Genomic DNA, 19,912 nt, shown 5'->3' on the forward strand with positions numbered 1-19,912 from the left:
AGATTTACTGTAGTGCACATGTGCTGTTTTGTATCTGGGCTCAACATGTGTGCAGGCTCCTGTTAGTTTGCACACGCTGTTTTGTGTCTGGTTCCAACAACGTGTGTGCAGGCTCCCTCTGGTGTGCATATGTCATTATGTGGCTCCCTTTAGTATAAATGTGCAGTTATTGTGTCTGGTGGCTCCCTCTAGTGTGCAGTTATGAGGCTCTCTCTTGTGCAATGTGGGGTTATGGGGTCTTAACACAAGTGCACTTGGAAATTCTCAGCTAACAGAGAAATTGATCGTAATGGAGTTTTATCAACCATACAGAGAAACATATTATAAAAGTAAGTTTTTGGCAATTTTTATTTATTAAACAGCAGTAAACAAACCTTAATATAGGGACCATTTGGGCCTTTTGTTTATAGCACACTGCTGCATGGTTTTAGAAAGAAAAAAAATGGTTTAGGAACAGTGTGCACCTAATTAGCCTCATATTATATCACATTTCACCACTCCCCCTTATGCCTATAGATAAAAAAATAGGCCTAACTGGTATATGCCTAACTTTTATCACTGAGCAAAACGGTCATCCTGCCGGCCAATTTTACACTGCTGTATCCTCTGCAGTATCTTATTTCTTGTAGTAAAACTCCAACCTGTGCTCCTTGGTTATATATTGCCTACACTTTTACTTTGACATGCACTTTTGTATGAGCACAATTGGTTATGTCTCCTGGACATGTATGCTGGGCGTCCATGGAGTAATAACAAATGGCTTGGCCTTCAGCAGTGAGGGAGCACCAGCGCTCTGATAAAGCCATCTCTCTGCTTGCTCCTTCTATAATCATTCTGCAAGTGGCTGAAAATAGCATCAAATATCTGTGAAGCTTGTCTACAGCCATTTTTTTTTTTTTTTAAAGTGTGGGGAAGAGTTAAAATGTATGCCACGATCGCCTTTATACCTATCTTGGGTAACCCAGATTTTCCCCCCGGGAGTGAGCAGAGGCCCATTTCTGACCCCGATGAGGACGGGATGTGTCCAGGCGTCTCATTTCCGTGACTCGGACAGGTGGCCTTCCATCTCAGCTCTGACGCAGCCGAACAAGAGATTTGCTTTAGATTTTTGGAAGGCACTCCAGCTACACCACTTTCTTCAGACGCTGGGCTCACCAGCAGAGTACAGGTGGTTCCCAGCACCATTTGAATCCCATTGCATGGACGGGGGCACATTACCCCGCACCCTCTGCATAATGTACTCTTTGTTGATCTCCCCGCCCAGAGAGTTCAGGCTACCGGGACTCGTCAAGTGGGAAGCTGAAATGGGGTGGTCATTTACCCCTGCTCAAGATGGGGGGATCATTCAATTTCCCCTCAAATCATCCGTGTGCACGTGCATACAAGAAGGCAATTATAAATTGCATACGAGATGGTATCACACTACGTCCGTCCTGAACTGCCTCTTCTCAGAGGCATCAGACCTCTGCTGGAGGTGCCAAAGGGAAAAAGGGACGTTGCTACACACCTTTTGGGGTTGCCCAAGCCTGGAGAACATCTGGAAGGAAGTGCGCAGACTTGCGCAACAGTTTACAGACTACTCAGTGCCAGAGGATCCTGCTTTTTTCCTACTTCACTGCTCAGACATTCCTGCTATAACGTACAAAAAAATCGATCATATACCATTTGCTTAACGCTGCCAAGCTCTACATTGCTTTGTGATGCAAAAAAATCTGACCCCCCGTCTATCCAAATGCGGCTTAGAAAAGTAGAAGACATAAATAAATCGGAAGACCTAGTCCTATCCGCACAAAACAGACACAAACGTTACAAAAGAAACAGGCTCCTCTGGAATATGTTTATATATTCAGACGAGGGCAGATCTCTACTTGATAGGGACACTCAACCAACTTAAACACTTCGCTTTGGCCAGCTAGGTGGTTTGCTATCCCTCCCCCACCCATGTTCATTGGTGCTTACCTCTTCTTTTCTTTTTCCTCACCCTCTCCTGATTCCTCTCCTTCTTCTTAGTTCCCTTCTTTTTCTTGTCTAACCTAATAAAAACTCGGGTACCCGACCTTGAGCACATATTAGTAGTCCTCCCTCTTCTTGCATGTTGTTACTAGTCATATTATATAGTCATTATATATAGTATTTGATTTGCATTTTTGTATCTTCAATGCACTTCTCCATCTTGACTACTTGTAAACTGTCCAGACTGTGATGAGATTTGATGGTTACCTTTTGTACCGTATATAAATAAAGAATTTGAAGAAAAAAAAAATGTATGCCACATTTTTATTTCTGTCTGGGTGGCAATTTAGTTTACTTCCTATGACTGCGACACCAGGACAAGAAATAGTTGGAGTTGGTGTCACTGGGACAGAATAGCATAGGCAGTAGTAAAAACATCAGAAATGTTTATTGTTCCTCACTTTACTACAAATATTACAATTTTGTATTTATTCCTATCAAACAGAAATTCCATCACTTTCCATTCTGAAAGGGACCTGATATGTGTGTGATAGCGATTGACAGATAGAAGTAATAATTACAGATAGTAATAAAGCAAATCTGTGATTGAAGTCAAGTATGGGTGGACCCTGTTCTGATCCTGGACTGCTACCTCTCTGATAGTGACACAAGGAAGCACCCTTCAGATAGTAGTTACTTGAATGTGTACAGAGGAGTGTCTAGTACAAAAGTTCATCTAATTTTAAGGACTTTTAGAAGCATTTAATTATATAGTTACATAGTTAGACAGGTTGAAAAAAGACACTAGCCCATCTAGTTCAACCCTAGTTCCCATTCCAGAGGAAGACAAAAAAATAAAAAATAAATAAAGTATAGCGCAGTTTGCTCTAAAGGAGGGGGATTCCTTCCTCATCCTCCAGGAGGCAGTCGGATACTCCCTGGATCAACTTCCCCTGGGTTTATTACATTTAAAAATTAGTATCCAGTTATATTTTGTGCATTTTGGAATTTCTTTTTTAAAACAATCTGCGTTGGCCAGAACTAGTTCTTGAGGGAGTCTATTCCATATGGTTACAGCTCATACTGTGAAGAAGCCTTTCTGTATGTGAAGGTTAAATCGCTATTTCTCCAGGCGTAAAGAGTGCCCCCTTGTCCCCTGTAATGACCTTAATGGTTAAGATCATCGGATACGGCCAATGCGTTTTGGATGGAAAAGTCTCCACCTTCTGTGGTGCCATCAGGAGATAGTAGTCTTCATCAATCCTTACAACAGGTCCCTTTGTGCATTCTGTTGTGATTTTTTTTTAATATAGAGTGCTCAATCCCTGAAGGGGGGGGGCTTTTTTCCCCAAAAATGCGTTGGTTGTGTCTAATGCTCATAACCATTAAATGTTTCAAAAATTCCTCAAAGTGAGATGAACTTTTGTACCGGGCTCTTCTCAGTACACATTCAAGAACCTAATGTTCTGAAAGTAAGGATGGAGAGATATCCCTAATAAGGACACAGGCAGCGTTAAAAGACGGATCCTTCTCTGTTCTGTCCAAAACAAAATAAAACCTTCAGGCTGGAGTTTATTGAAAAAATAATTCAAATAGAGGATGTTTTTATATGTGTCTGGAATTTAGCTGTAACCTTTCCTATATTTATGTCTGGGGATTTCTGTATAAACACTGCAATATATTAAAAATATTCTTTCAAAAATAATTTAACAATTTTTTTTATTCAGCTGATGTAATTAATCACTCAAAAAAATCCCTGTTATGCTTACGTTAGCTAGAATTTGATGTCAGGGTTGGAGGGAGGTGCTAAAATGGATTTCTGGGTGGTGCACCACTACTGGTGGCCCAGAGAGCAAGCAAGCGGCAGGGCATAGAGTTTGCATGATCTGAAATGGGAAGTCCCCTACCTTGAGTATGCTACAATTCATAGGGTTCATAGGGTGTGGGCATCTCAAAAGTTTGTTCATCCCTTTAAAAATAAAATAACACAAAGACAATTGTGGCAGCTGGGTCATTAGCTGTTGGACTGGAGATGTCCTGGTAATGAAAATATCTTGTGTAGTTAATTTGTGTTATTCGTTTTTTATGCAGATCAGTGGAAATCAGTTGGGCTCCACCGGAGGAGCCTAATGGAATTATTCTTGGATATGAGCTTCAAAGAAAAACCTTGTATCCCTGTAGGGGACAGAACCTAACAAGGGGTGGGAATGATGAACCATGCATGCCTATTAAGTGTAAGAAAGGTGAAGACATATGTGGAGGAACGTGCTACAACCCTCACCAACAGGTAAGACTGGGTTTATACAATAGGCGCATCTAGAAGCAGAGTTGGCCAATCAGTAGTCTGCTAACTTAGAAGGGACTTTTAGTTCTGGAATGCCATATGAGCCTTTGGTTGATGGGGGGCTGTTAGTTTCAGCGTGGAGCTATGTCTAATTTACTTAAACACCCAAGATAACATCTTTATGAATGTATCTTTTAAAGTAAATCTGTTCTCCACTTTATACTTTTTAAAGCTTAAAGTCCTATCTAGGTGCATGGTCCAAAGGTGCCTCCAATTACTTGTGTTAGCCAGGAAAGCCTCCTTTGTGCACCCCTTTAATTCTGATTTGTCAACAACTTCTCTGTCTTTGGAACTAAGCCCCACACTCTGGACCTAAGTGACACCAACCTACAGTGCCCTGCAAAAATATTCACTCCCCTTGGTTTTTTACTTATTTTGTTACATTAAAGCCTTTAGTTCAATGTTTTTTTAATCTGAATTATATGTGATGGGTCAGAACACAATAGTCTAAGTTGGTGAAGTAAAATTAGAAAAATATATGCATAAAACTATTTTTTAGAAATAAAAAACTAATAATTGGCATGTGCGTATATATTCACCCCTTTTGTTATGAAGCCCATATAAAACTCTGGTGCAACCAATTACCTTCAGAAGTCACATAATTAGTGAAATGATGTCCACCTGTGTGCAATCTAAGAGTCACATGATCTGTCAATACATATACACACATTTTTGAAAGGCCCCAGAGGCTGCAACACTTATGTACAAGTCAGGGTTAGGTTATAAAAAAATATCCAAATCTTTGATGATCCCTAGAAGCTCCATTAAATCTATCATAACTAAATGGAAAGAACATGGCACAACAGCAAACCTGCCAAGAGACGGGCGCACACCAAAACTCATGGACCGGGCAAGGAGGGCATTAATTAGAGAGTTAGCACAGAGACCTAAGGTAACCCTGGAGGAGCTGCAGAGTTCACAGCAGAAAGCCATACGCTCCATAGAGTTGGGCTTTAGGGCAGAGTGGCCAGAAGAAAGCCATTACTTTCAGCAAAAAACAAAATGGCACATTTTGAGTTTGCGAAAAGGCATGGGGGAGACTCCCAAAATGTATGGAGGAAGGTGTGCTCTGGTCTGACTAAAATTTTACTTTTTGGCCATCAAAGAAAACTCTATGTCTGGCGCAAACCCAGCACATCACATCACCCAAAGAACACCAGTCTGGACTGGGATACTGGTCAGAGTTGAGGGAAAGATGGATGGTGCTAAATACAGGGATATTCTTAAGCAAAACCTGTACCACTCTGTGTGTATTTGAGGCTAGGATGGAGGTTCACCTTCCAGCAGGACAATGACCCCAAACACACTGCTAAAGCAACACTTGAGTGGTTTAAGGGTAAACATGTAAATGTGTTGGAATGGCCTAGTCAAAGCCCAGACCTCAATCCAATAGAAAATCTGTGGTCAGACTTAAAGATTGCTGTTCACAAGCGCAAACCATCCAACTTGAAGGAGCTGGAGCAGTTTTTCAAGGAGGAATGGGCAAAAATCTCAGTGGTAAGATGTGGCAAGTTCATAGAGACTTATCCAAAGCGACTTGGAACTGTGATAGCCGCAAAAGGTGGCTCTACAAAGTATTGACTTTAGGGGGGTGAATAGTTATGCACATTGACTTTTTCTGTTATTTTGTTCTATTTGTTGTTTGCTTCACAATTAAAAAAAAAAAAACATCTTCAAAGTTGTGGGCATGTTCTGTAAATTAAATGATGCAAATCCCCAAACAATCCAAATTCAAATGAATTCCAGGTTGTGAGGCAACAAAACACGAAAAATGCCAAGGGGGGGTGAATACTTTTGCAAGGCACTGTATATGTAGAACAAAAAGAGGGCACATCAGCCTAGTGCATGATCTTTAGACACCGTTTATTAAAAAAAAGGAGAAATAAATAATTATACTCACAAATAAATAAAAAGGACAGTGTCATCACAATTGTTCAAATACAGAATCGCTATACGTACTTCTTACATCCTGGGAATGCGCCGCACAGATCTACAGATACTAACACGTTTTAAGGGGTGTCCCCTCTTCATCAGAGCTCTGATTTTGCTACCCAAGTCTGAGGAGGGCAGCAAGACATAGTGAACAGTGGAGAGAGGAAGTAGGTCAGAAATAGTTCATCCAAATCTTGAGCACAACACCTGAGTGCAAGAGGTTGAATTCTGTTTGGTGACACCCAAAAAAACTTCATCTGACATCCAAGTGGAGCTGCCAAAGTGCACCCCCCAGTTGAGGCAGGTTGTGTCTGTCCACACATACAGTAACTAGGCTGGTGCAGGGCATGGAAATGGTAGCTTCTGCCTGGGTTGCCAATGCCATCCTTTTGTCCATAGAAAACCAAATGGGATGGAAAGTGTTGCATTGTGGTGATTCGGTCATATTAAACCCAAAAGTGGAACTTCCACTCATTTGTCTCCTCTCCCCCTCCGGTGCCACAATTGGCACCTTTCGGGGGGAGGGGGACAGGATACCTGTCTTTGACAGGTATCCTGTTCCCACTTCCGGGGGTCTGGGCCGCAGCCCGTGATATCATCGCAGGGCTCCCTCCTCCTCTCCTTGTCGCCAGGCCAGTAAGGGAGAGGAACGGGGCCTCGCGCATGCGCAGTAGGGTTCCCAGCGTGAAGCCATAAGGCTACACTGCTGGGTACTCTTATCCGCAATGGCGGCAGCAGCACCCGACAGCTGATGGAAACATCTCTTTAAGCACAGTAAAACAAATATTTGTAAAAATTATGATAACCCATTTTGTCTTTCATCTGCAAACAAAAGTTGCTGATAATTCAACAAAAGTGACAATTTTATTTTGTCGCTATTCACTAAGGGTACTATTTGTAGTTTTATTTCTGTGTAATATAGTAACATTTGGAAGAAAACAAAATTAGTTTTTAGAAAAAAATGTAGCCAAGGGAAGAAGAAACTAACACTAATGCCGCGTACACACGGTCGGACTTTTCGTCTACAAAAGTCCAACGGACGCCGACGAACTAAAGCTGGCTGGTAATCCGTTCGTGTGTGGGCTTCTCCGGACTTTCAGCAGACTTTTTCAGCCTCAAATCCGACGGACTTTAGATTTGAAACATGCTTCAAATCTTTACGTCGTAACTACGACGGACCCGAAATCCGCTCGTCTGTGTGCTAGTCCGACGGACAAAAACCCATGCTAGGGCAGCTATTGGCTACTGGCTATGAACTTCCTTATTTTAGTCCGGTGTACGTCATCACGTACGAATCCGTCGGACTTTTGTGTGGTCGTGTGTAGGCAAGTCCGTTCATTAGAAAGTCTGCTGCAAGTCCGCCGAAAGTCCGCCGGAAGTCTGTCGGACAGGCTGTCGGACTTTTGTAGACGAAAAATCCGACCGTGTGTACGCGGCATAAGAACTACTTGATTCATTAATTGTTAATAAGGAGTCAAACTGTTACAACTATTGTAATGGGCAGTTCCAGTTCTGTCTTGCTGGATAACCATTATAGAAGATTTTCTTTTTTGGACATAGGCACTAACAAAATGCATTGTAAAAATATTGTTACAGTGGGGTTGATTTACTAAAACTGGAGAGTGCAAAATCTGCTTCAGGTTTTTGTCAAAGCTTAATTGAACAAGCTGAAGTTAGAAGCCGATTGGCTACCATGCACAGCTGCACCAGATTTTGCACTCTCCAGTTTTAGTAAATCAACCCCAGTGCATTTATTAATGAAGACTGTGATCACATATGGACTTGGAATGCCACTCAAAGCTGGAGGATAACAGGTGTCCCTACCAGTATTCAGAAAGTGGGAGCAGGCGTTGGGCACTAATTCAGAAGTGTGGCCATATGTGGGGTAAGACGGCACTCAAAACCGGCCCAGTGCTTCAGATGTGGATATGGCTGTGTATGGCCTCAGCCAGCACTTCTCTGGCCACACCCTCTGACATGTTTCGCCCAAGCTACTGGAATATGACCAAGCCCCCAGTAGGTGGGGTGAAATATGTCAGAGGGCGTGGCCAGAGCAGCTTTGGCTGAGGACATACACAGCAATATCCACATCTGAAGCACTGGGTTGGTTTTGAGTGACATCTTACCCCATATATAAATCAAGCCTTCAATTATTGTTTGCAGGCTTCATTCATGCAGTAGACCCTGTCTGAGCTCCTGAGTGTGCCCTGGATGTCAGTTTCTCAATGAGCTAGCAGAAAAGCAGGACTTAGCAGAGAACAGAGAAAAGGGTATTGTTTCATTTTTATTGTGTGTGTGTGTTTTATTTCAGTCTCATTTATGTTGGAATGAAAGGACAAAGGGTCCAATGGATGTAATTACCAGCACTGGGGATAGCAATAAGTTACCCAACCACCCCCTTACCAAATAACATACACACCCCCACCTTCTTTGGGGAACCAAAAATGTCTGCTTGGTGCTAGTGTTTTAAGCTCCGAAGCCGTGCTTGACACATTTGCTTAACGGCCCGGTTAAATCGCTGGATTATCCTGTATTGAAAATCAATTTCTTTCTACTCAAAGTTGGGCGCTTGTTTACTTGACAAGTAGCCATGAAAAGACCTTCCATAATTTGTTAGAAGTGCTTTTTTTTTTAAATTATTGTATTTTGCAGATTAATTCTTATATTAACTGGTGTTTAGGTACTGAATCAATATGGGAACTGCACAGCGGGAGACTCCAAATGGCTTTTATTGACAAATTGCTCTGAATAGTCTCTGTCGACGACACATAATGAAATAATGTCCCAATTTGTCAACAACAACACAGCAGTGGCAACGACCGAGCTATTAGTAAATTCACAAAATAAACCACGTAAGGAGACAGTAATTAAAAGCCCGAATTATCTGATTTGGAATGAAAAATAAATTATTCTGCAGTGTACACATTTTGCCGTAGGTTGGGGCGAAACGCCATGCAAATAGCACTTATGGAACACTTTATTTTCATCCCTTCATTATCCGCTATGATTTTTGTGTTATGTGATGTTGCTTTGCAATTATTTCATTGTAAATGAGAATATGAAATGTCATGGGGGGAAGAAATGAGCATTTGTGTCTGGGTAATTTAGCCGTTTGGTGACAAATTTGGTTGGAAACATCCCAAAATGACCCTTTTTAAAGGCTATTAAAGTCATAATTGCTGTTTTTTTTTTAAATTATTTCTGGTCATCACTGCTTAAAGGGCATCCAATGCTATATCTATATCTATATATATATATATTTTTTTTTTTTTCATTTTACTGGTGTAAATATTACAGAGCATTTCCGAGCAACAAGTAAAATAGTTCAGTTGTCTTCTAATTTATTCAGGAAATATTTACATTGTGTGAAAGTCGATTTATTTCAAGTTTTTTTCATTTTTCAGAAGGCCTATAGACAGGACTGTGGCCTCTTGCCAGTTGTTCTGTGCTGTGCTATCTGAAAGTACACTGGGGGTGAAGCAGGTCTCTCAAGCTGTAATATTCCCAGAACACCTGTGCAGTTTTCATTACTGTGCGTTGCTTGATTTTTAATGATCAAATCAGGTATTACCGTATGGATGGACCAAAAATAATTTACAACGCTCATGTTATATTTAACAAACACAATTTATTTTTGAATTTTTACTGTAAAAGGCAATACAGAAAGCTTTTAACAAGTGTTTTAACTCCTTAAGGTGGTTCTAAAGGCAGAAGGTTGTTTTCATCTTATTGCATTTTCTTTGCATGCAGCCCCCCTTATACTCCCCTGAGCCCGATCTCCATCCAGCACTGTGCCCGAGAGCAGCAGATCTCTCCTCTTTCTCCCTTTTCATAGGCTCAGAGACTTGCTATGGTGGCACTCTGCAGGGTGTAGGGGCCAGTGTCGGGGCTGCTTTGTGCAAAATCATTGCTCAGAGCAGGTAAGTATGACATGTATTAAAAAAAATATATAATTTTAAAGAGGACTAGTTACTATTGGACATCTGTAGTAACATAAATCTGAATTGCAATTGTGTCGCCTTACCTCTTATGCCGCGTACACACGACCCGACTTTCCGTCAGAAAAGGTCCGACGGAATCATTCCATCGGACATTCCGATCGTGTGTGGACTTTTTCTTTCTGACGGCCCTAGAAATAGAACATGTTTCAAATCTTTCCGATGGAATCAGTTCCTATCGGGAAAACCGCTCATCTGTATGCTGTTCCGACGGACAAAAAACGACGCAAGGGCAGCTATTGGCTACTGGCTATTGAACTTCCTTTTTCTAGTCCCGTCGTACGTCATCACGTTCTAAACGATTGGACTTTAGTGTGATCGTGTATAGGCAAGTCCGTTTCAGTGGAACTCCGTCAGAACTTCGTCGAAAAAATCGTCATAATTTATTCTGACGGAAAAACCGGTCCTGTGTACGCGGCATAAGAGATTAGCTTTCATTTTATTTAGCTGTTTTCTTTCCCTGTCAAAGTAAGGGCTCTAAGGAGGTTGAAGGGTAGGGGGAGGGGTTGCATGCAGAAGGTTTTTTTTGCCTTAAAGTCTCTTTTCTTTTTAACAAACATGTTATACTTACCTGCCCCGTGTAATGGTTTTGCACAGAGCAGTCCCGATCCTCCTCTTCTCGGGTCACTCTTCGGTGCCCCCCCCCTTCTGTTGCCGAGTCGAGCCGCTGCTCTGTGTATCCATTCAGACATGGAGCTGTGGCTCGGCCCAGCCCCCTCTCTCCTCATTGACTCACTGACTTTGACAGAAGCAGGAGCCAATGGCGTCCCGCTGCTGTCTTAGCCAATAAGGAGGGAGAGTCCCGGACAGCCAAGACTCTCATGCAACATCGCTGGATTGATCTAAGGCTCAGGTAAGTATTAGGTGGGCTGAGGAGGGCTGCTGCACACAGAAGGTTTTTTTATCTTAATGCATAGAATGCATTAAGATAAAAAAAAAAACCTTCTGCATTTACAACCTCTTTAATGCATTCTCTGCATTAAAGAGGTTGTAAATGCAGAAGGTTTTTTTATATAGTAGTATAGTAGAACTATAGGCAAAACTTTTTTTTTTTCATTTTAGATAGCATAAGGAAGGCTTATAGCCCCTATTAAAAAAAACTTTCGCCATCTGTGTCTCATTGCGGAGATTTCCCTTTACTTCCTGCCCCATAGCCAAACAGGAACTGAGAGGAATTCCCAGCAAATTAAGGGAATTCCTTGGGGACCCCCAGGTCACCAGAACTAGTGTCCCCTTCAGAAGATTTACCTTCTTTTTTACTTTTCTGGCGACATTCCCAAAATTTGGGATTTTCTTTTACTTTCACTTTTAATGATAATGGTAAACAGGACAAATAGAGAGGAGGAATTTCCTTAATGGGGGTACATACAGCAATAAAAACTGATAGGGGTCCTAATCTACCTCACCTCTATCAAAAACTAAAAAAAGTTTTGCCTGTAGTTCTACTTTAAGGTAAAAAAACCTTCTGCCTTTAGTTCCATTTTATGGTAAAAATGTCCCAGTAGTTGTATCCTCCACTCACCCCCCCCCCCGTTATACTTCCCTGAGCCCTCTATTGATCCAGGGCTGTGCCCAGGGCCACTGATAAGGGAGTACAGCTGGCCCTCATGTACTGGGCCCCGGCCCCATCAGTTCAAAAGGGGGGGCCCGTGCACCTGCCAATTGGGAGGGCTGGCTGCACTGCAGACACCTATCCTCTTGTGCCTCCCCCTGCAGAGCTGACAGCTTTTGCTCCTCTTTCTCCCTTTGGCTGCGCTGAAGGGGGATTGGTTCTAGTGTCTGCACTCCCCCACCCCCTTTCTGTCTGGGATCTTGTGTGCCCCCCTTACACCTGCTGTCCGGGACCCTCTGTGTGCCCCTTTACCCCGCTGTGCTTCTGGCTTTCCTCCCTTCCTGTCTCACTGGCAGCTACTGCGGTCACACAGGGGAATTGTTTCAGGATGGGGAGCGGGGAAGGGGCCGGTAAACATGACATATTTACCAGCCCCTTCCTTTCCTGAATGAACACAGTGAGTAATCGATACCGAACGCTCCGGTGTTCATTCATAACTGAAACAAAGTATATTGTGTTTACTATGTTTCAGTCTGTGAATGAACAGGAAGCCCCAGAGCACTTCCTATTCATTCACCTTTGCAGCTCAGGCTGCAGAGAAGGTGACTGATGAATCTATGTACTCAGTACCTTTCTCAGTGTCAAATGTGAGACATCAAGGGTCTGTATAGACCCATGATATTTCACCAAAGCCCCCCCCCCCCCCCCCCCACCAACAGGGCAGTTAAAAATTTAAAAAATAATAAAAAAAGTGATTTAAAAAAAATTAAGGACTTGTTCACATTTAGTTGTTCTTGTGTCCAATAATAATGATTTTGGTGTATTTTTAGTGAAAATGTATTTGATATTTTCGGGGGGGGGGGGGGGGGGTGTCGGGTAGGCTGTACGAAGCCCTGTGATTTCTACCAGCAGGCTTGGCTGTGCCTGTCTGCGGTGGCGCTGGTCTCTCTCTCCTCACAAAACACAGATGCAGCAGCGAGAGCCATTGGCTCTCGCTGCTGTCAATCTAATTTTTTGAGAAGGGTGCAGGGGAGGGGCCAAGCTGAGCTCTGTATCTATACGCTGCACTGTGCATCTATAGATGCACACAGCCCATCTCCTGAGTGAGCCTGCATGTGGTCCCCCATAGCGAGCGGCTTACTATGGTAGCACACGCAGAATAGGAGGAGCCTAGATCAGGAGGTTGAGGGCCGCTCTGTGGTTTGATGCATAGAGCAGGTAAGAAAACACAAGCCTCTACAACCACTTTAGCTTGTTACTGCAGTAACAGAGGAGACCCTCCTAGCACCGATGGGCATGTGAAATGGTATGATCATGGTGGGAGCTTGCACCATTGTAGCCATGGGGATACCAGCATACAGTTAAGGCTTAATGCGTTTTTGTCATTTTTCTCAAACAAAATAGTTTTTTTTAAAGTTACTGTAAAAGCACCCAAAAAAGAATGAAAATGAGGGCACTTGTAAAATCTGTGGCAGAGCATTTTTTTTTTTCTTTTTAAGTTATGTACCTTCCATCCATACCCATTGTAGTGGCAATACATATATAAAAGTGTCAGGATAGTACACCAGATGGGATTATGGCTGTATAAAAGGCTTGTAACATCCCCGCAGCTCTTGTGTCAGTGGAGGAGACACCCTGATCTGCATCCGATTCTTCAGGATATAGCTGTTTGCGCTGAATAACTAATTTAATAAACCTGAAATTCTCAAGTCAGCGTCAACCCCTATAATTCAATTTGGAAGCGTCAGCTGCATTATTTTTTTTTTGGCTTTCTCTCATTCTGTACCCTTCACATTGAAAATGGATGATGCTACACTTTTGATGAAAGGGAAAATATCTTGCGTAGTCGGCTGTTTTTATATTGGGTTTGGGGGGGGGGTATTTATTAAGCATTATTCTCATTGTTTCACAATAAATGAAAAACAAATGGAGGAATTTTTTTACATTTATTTTAATTTCCAATGGTTGTAGAATCAATTATTTATTTTTTTCATTTACATTGCACCCAATTATTTATTTAATTCATTTGTATGGCACCAATACAGCACAGTGTACAGTATTTAAAACAGTGCATTTTATCTTGGACCATAGAGGAACATGTAAAAAAATGTCATAATTAAAATGTTACAAAACCCAGGACCCTGCATTCACTATATCTGGTCTCACACAGTACACAGAACATAGAAATGCAATTATTTTAGTAAATATAAACCGCTAAATACCTTTTCTAAACAGCAGTATATAGCAGTTTTGTGACTTCTATCAGTGTCTGGTTAAAGCTTGTAGGAGGAGTTTTTATTCTCCTCTGACTGTCCTATGAGGCTTCATGAGCTCTGACCCTCTATCTGGACAGTGCTGATTGGCCCTGTGCTGATCACATGCCCCCTCCCTCAAAAAAAAAAAAAAAAAAACTTGAGCAATACACACCAAACTGAGCATGTGCAGTGTGCCCCAAAGGCTCTGACTTATCAGGAGATGGATTGGGGACTTGGGAAGAAGGGGAGGAACAGAGAAGACAGGATCAAACAGCCTTTTTATACAATGCAGAAGATTAACCCCTTAGGTTCCACAGCGAGTATAACCAGCATGCTTTACTGCATATACAGACTGGTTTTACTGTTGTGTGTTTAGTAACACTTTAATAGTACAGATTATAGAAGGTTTAAACTGAGCGAAATACAGATGTTATCATTGCTGATCACCTTCTGAAAATGCTAGTTACCAGGCTGTTTCTGACCATAATACATTCTGAAGAGAAAAATTGTGTAGCATTGGATCCTTGGTTTGCAGTGGGTCCTGTCCTTGGTTCAGAAGAATGTCCAAACAGGGTATGTTTTCTGGTGCCAGAATTTATTAACAGGCTGCTCCCTAATGTACAAGAGGCAATCGTTAACTCTTCTGAAAAACATCTTGAAATAGACTTTTTAGTAAAATAAAAAATGATATTTATGATACAGTCTTTTGCTAACATTTAGTATATTACAGCTTACCATTTTTGGAAGTGATAACTGCATTAGTTTTCTTTTTTCACCTGATCATCTGGCCAGTAAGTCTGTTTTTTTTTCCAACAGAACAAGCTCTCTTGCAGATGCATGCTCAGAAAAAATTCCGAGACGGAACTGCTCGGTCTGGTAAAATTAGCATTCGGAATGGATATAGCACTTTCGTCAGGCTGCAATGTTTTAAATAGTTTAATGCAGCGCACTCGCTTCTTCTTTATAATGCTAGAAGAATGAAGTAGCTTTGCTGCTGATATTCACACAGAGTTCTCACAAACTTCTTTCTTTATTATTTATAGTGATTTCATCGATATAATATTTTTATTTGTCACATCTACCGCAATTTTTTTTTTTTTTTTTATGTTTTTAGATTAAATAATTTTTTGGGATTTTTTTTTAACGTCTGATCTTGTGTTTTTTTTTAACTTCAGAATATTTTTGGGTGTGTTTTATGTGTCAAGTTACCACAACACGATTATAAACCTGTATTATTTAACCTCAAGGAGATTGTTTGGTGTTGGTGTCTCTTGTTAATTTCACATTGTATTTTTGAAATGTACCTGCCTCCTCACAAACAAACTATCCTTTTTGAAGGAAAACACATAGGCGAGTATAATTAAAACAAAAATACCTTTATTAAGGGGTCATAACCAAACAAAGAGGGAAGGCAACCCTGGAGAAACAGCAGAAATTGGCGAAGCCTTTGGCCCCCAGGGCACACATCAACTATTTTACTGCAAAATTGGTGGCCTGAGGAGTCCATATATAAGGGAGTACAACCTGGTCCAGAAGTCTAAGAGATCATGAACAGCAGCAGATGACATGTATGTGCCCAGGCTGTGGTCATACAAGAGCCTGCATCTTTTGTCAGACCAGACTGAACCCAGGCCATCACTCTCTGGTCTTCCTTAGACGCTTCCTTCCAGGCTGTGGCTCTGGTGTTGGAGGTGTGGCAGGAGAAGGAGGAGGACCTGGAGGAGGAGGACCATGGGTGAGCTCACAAATGTGGCTTTGGCATGTGAGTTGGCCCCTCAACCCCTTATTTAGTGCTTGTAAAATGATAAACTCACATAAGAGATGTTGGACCTCCTCCATTTGCTGCATTTTGCATGCTGTTAGGTCTGCAAAGTCCTCTTCAACACTGTGGGGGGTTCTGAGGGTCTCAGTAGCCTTCCAAAATAGGCCAATTGCTGCCTCCTCCAGGTTACTTCTCTTCCTCCCACTTTTTTTTTGAAGGCGGAGGGGAGGGACCTGGGTATCGGGCAGCCACCTCCTGGCTGAGACTTTCCTGTGTATGAAAAAGGGACATCATTTTAGTTTTTGGTTCATCAATCACAATCATAAATTAGTAATCCAAACTAACATATATTTACCATTATTAATTTGACCAACATAAATATTTTGAAGAATGCTATACCTGGCTCAAGCTGGACTCCTCCACATGTTGCTGCCTGGAAGGCCCAGGTTGGGCGTCAGAAGCCTCAGCTGAGGGGAAAGGAAGCGTGGAAGGAAGAGTGGAGAGTGCTGACCTGGGTTCAGTCTGACCTGCCAGAAAATGCAGTCTGTCATAGTACCACAGCCTGGGGACATAAATTTCATCTGCAGCTCCTGATCTCTGGGAATCCTGGACCTTCTTGTGCTCCCTTAGATAAGTGCTCCTCAGGCCACCAATTAGGATCTTCAAATAGGTGATGTCTGGCGTGGGGATCACAATTTCCAGCAATTGATCCAGCGCTGCCTTCCTCTTTGTTTGGTTTTTATAATGTGGGTGGTTTACCTGCCACAGACAGGGCAGCTCCCTGAACATATCAATGAATATGGGGATAAAGTCCTGATCATTCAATATATCCATTTTCTCTGCAAGACACAACACAAGACAAACCCTAATGTCAGGCTAAAGTCTCCTAATCTTGTCCCAATATAGGCCTCAATTTCTAAGCAGTATAGGCCCAAGTTTAAATGTTACCTTCGTTATCACAATCGGCGCTTCCGATACTCCTTCCTCCGCTCACAGATTGTACGTACTATGCACGCGTGTTAGGCTTTATATACACTGCGCATGCGTGAAACTCTGCCCCCCCCTGAAGTTCTTTCTAGTCTATTCACCTCCCCTTCTATTTTGGCGCAGTGGGGGAAGAGCACATGGCGGAGACAGAGCAGGTGCGTGCTAATTACAGCAACAACGAGGAGGAGGAGGAGGAAAGCCCAGAGCAAGAAACGTCACGATCCCGGAGGAGACGATTTAAGGCATCAAATATGTCCTTTGTGGAGATGGTGGAGATGGTCGACATCCTAAAGAGGGCCGACTATGACGAGAAGTATGGACCTTACCCCAACCCCAATGTCAGAAAGGCCAAGATAATGGTGAAAGTTGTGAAGAGTCTGCACCGTAATTTTGGGGTACGTTGATCCAAAGATCAACTCAGGAAAGGGTGGTCGGACCGCAAATTAAGGGAGCACGATCAGTATAGAAGGATCAGGAAAGTGCTTCAAAAAAGTAAGTAGTAGTCCTGTGTTCCTATTCTTAATTTTTATAAAGTTCGTGCTGCTCCATGTGCTTTTCTTTACTGTTGTACAGTTTAAAGTGGCAACTTTCATGTCACATGAAAGTTTCATGCCACAAAGCCAACAGGAGGAGGAGGAGGTAGACGTTGTGGAAATTGTCACCACAACAGGTGAGTGTCTGCGAACACAGCTTCAGGTAAGAGATGGATGCCTGCATATTTATAATACATTGTGTGTTTTTGTTTCTATATTTTTAGGTGATTGTGATGTTGTGGATGAAGGTCATTTCACCAGTGAAAGTGCCCAGATCCTGATCGGGGAGATAATGGGGTGTAATAGGGACTTGGAAAACATCAAGCAAAACATTAATGATGTTCAAAACAAAATGAAGAACATCATTGATGTTTTAGGGAGATTTTAAAACCCCTTGAAATCCCTAATTTTTTCTGCTTTTTTTCCAGAAAATATTTTACATATTTTTTGGCATATTCTCGAAAAGCCAAATTTTGAAGATGCACACAATGGGGGTTATTTACGAAAGGCAAATCCACTTTGCACTGCAAGTGCAAACTACAAGTGCAAAGTGCACTTGAAATTGCACTTGGAAGTGCAGTCGATGTAGATCCGAGGGGGACATGCAAGGAAGATAAAAAAACAACATTTTAGCTTGCACATGATTGGATGATAAAATCAGCAGAGCTTCCCCTCATTTCAGATCTACCCCTCAGATTTACAGCGACTGCACTTCCAAGTGCACTTTCAGTGGAATTTCAACTGCACTTTGCACTTGTAGTTTGCACTTGCAGTGCAAAAGGGATTTGTCTTTCGTAAATAACCCCCAGTGTGTCATCATGTGCTATCTGCCATCACGGGAGATCAATGTATGCATTTTGGGGGTGCAACCCATTCCTCAACAATAAAGTAGCCGAGAGGAAGGGGTTGCACCCACAAAATATGTCCATTGATTCCCCATGCTGGTAGGTAGCACATGTTGACATTCGGCAATTTGTGTGCATCTTCAAAATTTGGCTTTTCCAGGGGTGACTTCACCCCATCTGAACGCAATATCAAACACAGTTTATAAATACTCATGTCTGATATTGCTTTCAAGTTCTACAAAAGTTGAACTTTGTAAGTTCCAGATTTGTGTATTTCTTGTTGGTTTTAAACATGCCTGTTTTACCTTAAAAGGACATTTCTACTTTTAATGTCACCTAAAAAATTGTTATACAACAAACATGTTGGTTTGTTTTAAAAACCTTTTATAAATGCGCATGTGATTGTGCTTTGATTAAAAAGATTGAGATTAAACAATGTGTGGCTTCTTCTTTCAATGCTCAAAAGCATTTTTGTGTTGTAAAATTGGTGTTTTCAGTGACAATGGGTGTTATTTACTAAAGACAAATCCACTTTGCACTACAAGTGCAGTTTCTGTGCAGTCTCAAGTGCACTTGTAGTGCAAAGTGTCTTTGCCTTTAGTAAATAACACCCAACAGTGCTTTCTAATTTGACACAATCACGCCATTTTCAGGACTCCAAAAATTTCAGTCAGGGTCAGCTAAAAGAAAGACAAGCAGTAAATCAAACTAAATATTTGTTCAGTTTAAAATATTTTTTTATTTAAAAAATTTCTCAGACATTGTCTGGCATATTGATGGCCCCCCTACCCGCAAAGTATTCCATGTATCTTAGACGGACCTTGCGGGCACTCTGGGGGGGCAAGCCAGGACGGCCAGCTTCAAGCGCCGTCAGGGTTGGTTCATTGAGATTAATAATTCCGGCTTCAGGCCCAACTGAGCCAGCATAGTTCACAGAATTTCTCCTTAAAAAGTTGTGGAGAACACAGCAAGCCAGGATGATGTGATTGAGTTTATACTCCGCCATGTGTATCGGAGTAAGAAATAGGCGGAACCGGCTGGCCATTATTCCAAACGTGTTCTCCACCACTCTTCTGGCTAGCCGGTAATTAAAAACCCTCTGGTCCGGGGTGAGGGTCCTCATAGGGAATGGCCTCTTAAGATGGTCCCCCAGCACAAATGTTTCATCCGCAACGAAGACGAATGGGAGTCCTTCCGCATTGTCTTCTGGAGGTGGCAAGTCCAAGCTGCCATTCTGGAGACGCCTGTAGAACTCCGTGTGGGCGATGACTCCACCATCTGACATCCGGCTATTCTTCCCCACGTTCACATACAGGAACTCGTAAGTAGCCGACACCACCGCCAACATCACAATACTATTGAACCCCTTGTAGTTGTAATAGTATGACCCCGAGTTGGGTGGTGGGACGATGTGGATGTGTTTCCCATCAATTGCCCCTCCGCAGTTAGGTAAGTCCCACCGCTGGGCAAAGTGGGAGGCCACAGTCTGCCATTCCTGTGGGTTGGAAGGAAACTGTGGAGTCAAACAAGAATAAAAAAATAATCATTTTGCACATTAACATGGAAAGCAGATTAGACACAAACATTCTTGGCCAACATCAGTATAACATTTATTTTAGGAAGTATTTAAAGACAAAGGTATAAGGTCCACTGATCAGATTCCCCTCCCCCCCCTCCCCTCCCTCCCCTCCCTCCCCTCCCCCCCCCTCATGGGCCATTTAAGAAATTTTATGGGGGGGGATGTTTTGGAC

At 42.2% G+C, this 19,912-nt stretch overlaps 1 protein-coding gene across 1 annotated transcript in view; it reads left to right on the forward strand.

Moving 5' to 3' along the window:
- The window catches only part of USH2A (usherin), a 1,400,924-nt gene that overhangs the window by 962,065 nt on the left and 418,947 nt on the right, over positions 1–19,912 (forward strand). Inside the window, exon 49 of the mRNA XM_073628975.1 lies at positions 4,045–4,240. Within this exon, the coding sequence (XP_073485076.1) occupies positions 4,045–4,240 (196 nt within the window). The remainder of the gene's footprint in view (positions 1–4,044; positions 4,241–19,912) is intronic.

The sequence above is a fragment of the Aquarana catesbeiana genome, linkage group LG04 (genome assembly GCF_042186555.1).
Source record: "Aquarana catesbeiana isolate 2022-GZ linkage group LG04, ASM4218655v1, whole genome shotgun sequence".
Lineage (NCBI taxonomy): Eukaryota > Metazoa > Chordata > Amphibia > Anura > Ranidae > Aquarana > Aquarana catesbeiana.